At 39.2% G+C, this 5,792-nt stretch overlaps 1 protein-coding gene across 1 annotated transcript; it reads left to right on the forward strand.

Moving 5' to 3' along the window:
• LOC113011155 (RING finger protein 11-like) lies at positions 1 to 5,287 on the forward strand. The gene is made up of 3 exons (XM_026150560.2): positions 1 to 625; positions 1,014 to 1,183; positions 4,887 to 5,287. Exons 1-3 carry the CDS (start codon positions 503 to 505, stop codon positions 5,056 to 5,058), a joined length of 465 nt encoding a protein of 154 aa, XP_026006345.1. The 5' UTR covers positions 1 to 502; the 3' UTR covers positions 5,059 to 5,287.
• Positions 5,288 to 5,792: the final 505 nt, after the last annotated feature.

Consider the following 5,792-nt stretch of genomic DNA (forward strand, 5'->3'; position numbering starts at 1 on the left):
TGAAACGGACTGATAACATATCCTTTGGCTGAAGAAAGAGCTAGCAAGGAAGCAAACTGTTAAATAATACTCACGAAGTTAAAGGGCGGAAATGTCTGTACATTCAGACACCCAGACAGCTGAGTAACTCGGCTAAAGTTACAGCTGAAGTAGATATTTTGCAGAGACTGCGAGTCTTACACAGGAATGAGCGATACTTATAGAGGAAGTCGCCCAATTGGCTAGCGTAATAGTAGCTAGCTCAGCTGCTAGCTGCCGTTAGCGAGGGGAGTTCTTTGTTTTGTTTTTCAGGTGGAGGTCCAACTAAACATGAAGAGAGACTATTAGTATTTAACTTTTACTTAGGAGTTTTATACGGATAAGCATGTAAAGAGTGCCCACAGCGGTAGTTAGCTGAACAGTAACTAAACAGTTTGTGGTGTAGAAAGTAAACAGCCAAGGGGGGCAACTTTAGCAGCAAATATCTTGTTTGTTGGCGTGGGTCAGGAAAGGACACGACGACATGGGTAACTGTCTCAAGTCTCCTACAGCAGACGACATTTCTTTGCTCCACGAATCCCAGTCAGACAGGGCTAGTTTCGGTGACGGGACAGACCCGGACCTGGAGCCACCTCCGCCCTACCAGGTGAGCAGCTGCTCAGTCTCAACTTCCAGGTGCTTTAATCCAAAAGGGCCGGGGGAGGGGAGCGGAACATGCCCGACACATGAGTAACATCATAGTTTGTGAGGTTAATGTCAGTTAAGAACATACATGCTAACATGCAGTAGGTGGTGATAACAAAGGATAACTCAGTTTCATATCTGTGGCCCTTTGAGAAGTAATCATACGTTTAGTATGTGTTAACAGAAGGCATTTATCAAAAGTTGTCAAACCAGACAGCTGCTGCATTATTCACCTTATCCCAGCACAGAGCCTAATCTAGTCTGACCACTTTCTTCAGGCACACAGTTAGCTTATAGGGGGAAGCACATGTTTTGGTTTCATATTGTTGTTTTCCTGTTTGTGCTACCAGGAGCAGGCTCACATGCCCATGTACCATCCTACACCCAGCCAGGCTCGTCTGGTCACCCAGCTGACAGAAGAAGAGCAGATCCGCATAGCTCAGCGCATTGGCCTGATCCAGCACCTCCCTAAGGGCGTTTATGATGGAGGGCAAGACGGCTCAGAGAAGAAGATCAGAGAGTGAGCATTTTACATTTCTGAAATATGATGAGCTTACAACAAGCAGGGGTGCGGTTGCGTTTTTTTAACCTAAGAACTGAATAGACATTTTGGATCTCAGGCTGGTTGCTTCTCAGGAGTACATCGTAACAAAGTTGTTTAGGAGTTTGGCTGTTTCACAGTGTGTCACACTATTGTTATTATTAATGCAGGAGTGTGTCCTTATAATAGAAAATTATTCTGTCTGAAATGTATATATATTATAGGTTAGATATAATAAAACATAAACAATAAACGTAAAAATCTGAGGGTATGAAGTAAACTCTGTTTAGGTCAGATGTGATGTTGCAGCTGTTTTCAAACAAAAGCAAAATCTGGCTCATTAGCTTGAAAACAAACTGCATTTGTACTTATTCTTTCAACTTTTGTGGCACAAATTACTCTGTCATCTGTTAAAACATCTGTTAGCCTTAAGTAACATGTTTCCTTTAACTCAGCTGGTTCCCTGTTGTGTCCAACATAGTAACAGTGACCAGAAATGAAGCAAAACCACAGTCCATTTTCAAAACTGAAAAACTTCCTCTTTTGGTCCCAGGTTTTTTAGAGCATCTCTGGTCTCTTTAGTTTATCCCCCATCTGTCTCTTTACTGCTGTTAAACCCAGTGACAGAGCTCCTAAGTAGCTGTTAGCAGACTGCTATTATACCTCGTGGGCTAGACAGCATTGGAATTTTAGAAATGAGCTATGTTTCAAAAATTAAAAAGCGAGTTAAGAAGCATTAGTATTAATTGTTGTGTACATTAGTTTTTGCTTCATGTGATTGGGAATGTGTGTAAGGAAGCTGCACAGTTAGAAGTTTTGATGTTGTGTCAAGCGTTCAAAGTGCAGATGTTTTGAAACACTGCTGTGAAGTGTGTTTCAAAACACCCAGGGCACATGGCTACAGCTAGTTGAAGTTTCGGTGTGTTTAACCCCAGTTTTGACAGGTGGCTTACCTGCTGTTTCCAGGTTTGATTGACATTGTGTAGAACAAATCTGATGACACCACATACACCCAGAAAACCTATAACTTTTTATAGGATTGGAAAAACAAAGGAATCTACAGACAGTTGTGGGATCTTTTTGACAGTTGGGTTGGTGAAACCCACAGAGTACACACAACACAACTGCTGATGCCACTGTAGAGGTCAAAAGATAACTGTTGTTGCAAAAAGACATGATTCACTAGTATTTTGGCAGGAAGTTGTGTTGTATAGCCACACATTTATATCATGGCAAAAAAAAAATACCAACACTATGTATGCTCATAACAAAAGTGCCACGTGAATGGATTTTTTTGGAGAGGTAACATATAAAAACAGAAGTTGATTCAGCCTGAAAGCAACCAAAAAACCAAATTTTTGAATAAAAATCTTTTCATAGGGCAAATATAGATGTTGTTACTTGATCCTTTTCTCTTATTCATCTTCGTCAGCAAAATGAGCAACATTCACTCCAATGTAGACAAAACATCTTCGACAAAGATTATTGGCCTATACTTAACCTTCCCATCACAAGAGAAAAAAATTAGGCTATTCAAAAAAACATAAATGGCTCAGAAAACCTTTAAATTGAGCACACTTTGATTGAACAAAGTTAAACATTGGCCAAACAAATATTTTGTTTATTTTTTACAAGATGTATGAAACTGTTAAACAGGTACCTTGTTAGTTAAATCACCTTTTAAATGTAATTTTGTGCCATTTATAAAATTGCAACACACACTGTGCCAGCACTAGCAGCAGGAGTATCGGTTTCTTCCACGTTAGTGTCCACACCATGAGGTTACACGTCGCTTTTTACTGTTTAGCCATTCAAAACCAAAACCGATAGTTATTTATTAAGCAAATACGCTAAATTTTATATCCGTTTGAACCGACACACAGTACTTCTGGCAAGTCAGAAGTCTATCAAGCATAACATGAAGAATACAACTAACTATGAATAAATAAGTAAATGGGTAAACGTGGTTCGCCATTTTAATCAAATAATAATAATAATAATAATAATAATAATAATAATAATAATAATGATGTGCTTTGCTGTTTTTTTTCCTGCATTTCTGTAAAATGATATATTTGAAAATTCTTGGATAATAACAGTTTTTATATCTTAACATTATAAATATTATTTTGGCTAAAGAGTTTGGTTATATTTATAGATTAACCATTATAGAAACATGAAAATAATTTTTGGTAGTTACCAATACTGTTAATTTTGGGCAGCTGTGACATAAACCTTACACCAGGTATTGTTCTAATAAATAAGCATTATGGGTTTTTTTTTTTCATAACTGCTGTTGTACATAAGCAAGCATAATGTGTTTAAGTGACTGGGCAAGGATAGAAACATTTTAAATGTCTAGTGTCTCCATGGTGTACTGGTTAACATGTTATTCTTACTCATGAAAGAGCCCCAGTTTGAAACCAGAGGAAGACACAAACAGAGGGTCAAAAGCTAGTGCACTGCCTGTGCTGTTCCCAAGCATGGGTAAATGGGAGGTTTACATCAGGAAGGGCATCTGTTGTAAAATCTGTGCCAAATCAAACATGTGGATCCATCCACTGTGGTGACCCATTGGGGACAATAAGAGAGCAGTTGTACGTAGCTTTAAAAGGACTGAAAATGAGACTGAAATGAATTTAAAAACCAAACTGAAACGAACAAATCCAATCTGGAAACGTACCGTGGATAAAATTAGTTGAAAACAAAGAGTCAAAGCGAAATAAAATAAAATCTAATTAGAAAATACAAAACTATAATAACCGACAATTGATTTCGGATACCTGTGGGAAGTCTTTTTTTAGAACCTGTAATATAATGTTCGTGAGGGGCCGACACTGTTGCTGACAGTTATTCTTGTGTGTGGTTCATTGTGTGTTAAAAGCCATGTGATGTGTCCCGGCAGTGTACATGCAGTGCCAGCCAACCGAAACAAATAAAATGCTGGGACTTCTTTCCCTCCTGGGTCTCTGCTCTTTGTTGTGGTCAGGTTTTTTAGGGGGGGATAAACATTTTTGTCCCTGTAGTTTTCCCACTTCTTTGTGCATTCCCTCACATCCATCCCAATGGTTTCAGTAATCTCCCTCCAGGAGAGCATGCTTATGTTGATGCTTATGTTGGTGATTATTATTCCTTATACTAATGCTATGAATATTATTCTCTCACTGATACATTTAAAAACAGTGGTGAAAAAGTAGCTGGATACGCAGAGGATTATTTGACTGTATTGAACAGACATGTGTAGTTCAATTTCTAGGGTGCAGATCAGGTTAATGCCTTAGATTTACCACTGAATAAATCCCCAATTCAACGCAAAGTCTAAATCAACCTTTAGTTGTGTGGACATTTTTACGGGTTAATGATTAACTACTGACTATAAATTGGATCTGTAAAATCATAAGCTGTGTAATTGTTTTAGTTAGACTGATCAAACAAAGTAGATTAGAATGAGCGCTGGGTCTGTCTCGTCACAACTTCCAGTGACTTAGAGCTGAAAATCAGAGGGTATAAATGGAGAATATTTTGACATTTTATTATTAAACAGTCAATGATGAATTGATAACATGTAACTGCGCTACATTAAAGCATGAATAATTTCAGGTTTAGGAGAACACTTCATGTAGAAAGTCTGAGAAGATTTCTGCTGTCGTGTGTTTACGCGGACTGTTTTATCTGTTTTCAGATGCGTGATCTGTATGCTGGACTTTGTTTATGGGGACCCCATCCGGTTCTTGCCATGTATGCACATCTACCATATGGACTGTATAGATGATTGGCTTATGAGATCCTTCACCTGCCCCTCCTGCATGGAGCCTGTGGATGCTGCCCTGCTCTCCACCTACGAGACCAACTGAATTTTCCATCCCTTCTTCAACCGAATCGATATATCAAACACGACCCCCTCCAGCTCCCAAAACCCAGCAGCTGCCCTCTTATAGAGTGAGAGGAGCTGAAAGAAAAAAAATGAAAGTGTTGGCTTTTGTCTTGCACTTTAAAAGTTTCCCACTCACCTAACGTTGGCCTTTCATACCCCTGGTCTGATTCCAGATTGAGCTGGTCTTAAACATCTGTTACACAAGTCGGTAAAAGACAGGTGTCCCAGCGACCCTGCATGGTTGTGTTTCTGTGTTTCTGTCATGCCTAGGCACTCTCCAGCTTTGCCGCTAACAGCGAGCATGTGGCATTTGTGTCTAAAAGAGCTGTTTGGTGACTGCGTTTCCACTCGAGCGGGTCTCAGTGGCGTTCTCCCCATCGGCCAGCACCTTTATTCATCACTGATCACGACTTAAATGAATAATTTGGTAAACAAATTATTGATGAAAATGCTCGGATGATTTGCCAGATATGTGTTGGCAACAGTAAAGAAGACCTTTCAAACATATTGATCTGTTAAACACATTAAAGTAGCCCTGCCCTTTGGATATGTGGGAATACACTGCTGACATTTACACTGTTGGTGTAGAGAAGAAGCCAAACACGATTACAAAAAGAAAACACTTTACAGAAGTCACCCAAAGTGTAAAAGTATACAGTGGTGTACTTTACTTATATCAAAACTACTTCATATGTGTCTTTAGCCGTTCCTCTA

The sequence above is a fragment of the Astatotilapia calliptera genome, chromosome 18, assembly GCF_964374335.1.
Source record: "Astatotilapia calliptera chromosome 18, fAstCal68.1, whole genome shotgun sequence".
Lineage (NCBI taxonomy): Eukaryota > Metazoa > Chordata > Actinopteri > Cichliformes > Cichlidae > Astatotilapia > Astatotilapia calliptera.

Bases quoted from the DNA above. Each gene is read 5' to 3' on its own strand.
- LOC113011155 (XM_026150560.2), top strand. From the start codon at position 503: ATGGGTAACTGTCTCAAGTCTCCTACAGCAGACGACATTTCTTTGCTC. The intron at 626-1,013 runs GTGAGCAGCTGC...TTGTGCTACCAG, and splicing joins AGCCACCTCCGCCCTACCAG to GAGCAGGCTCACATGCCCAT. The intron at 1,184-4,886 runs GTGAGCATTTTA...ATCTGTTTTCAG, and splicing joins TCAGAGAAGAAGATCAGAGA to ATGCGTGATCTGTATGCTGG.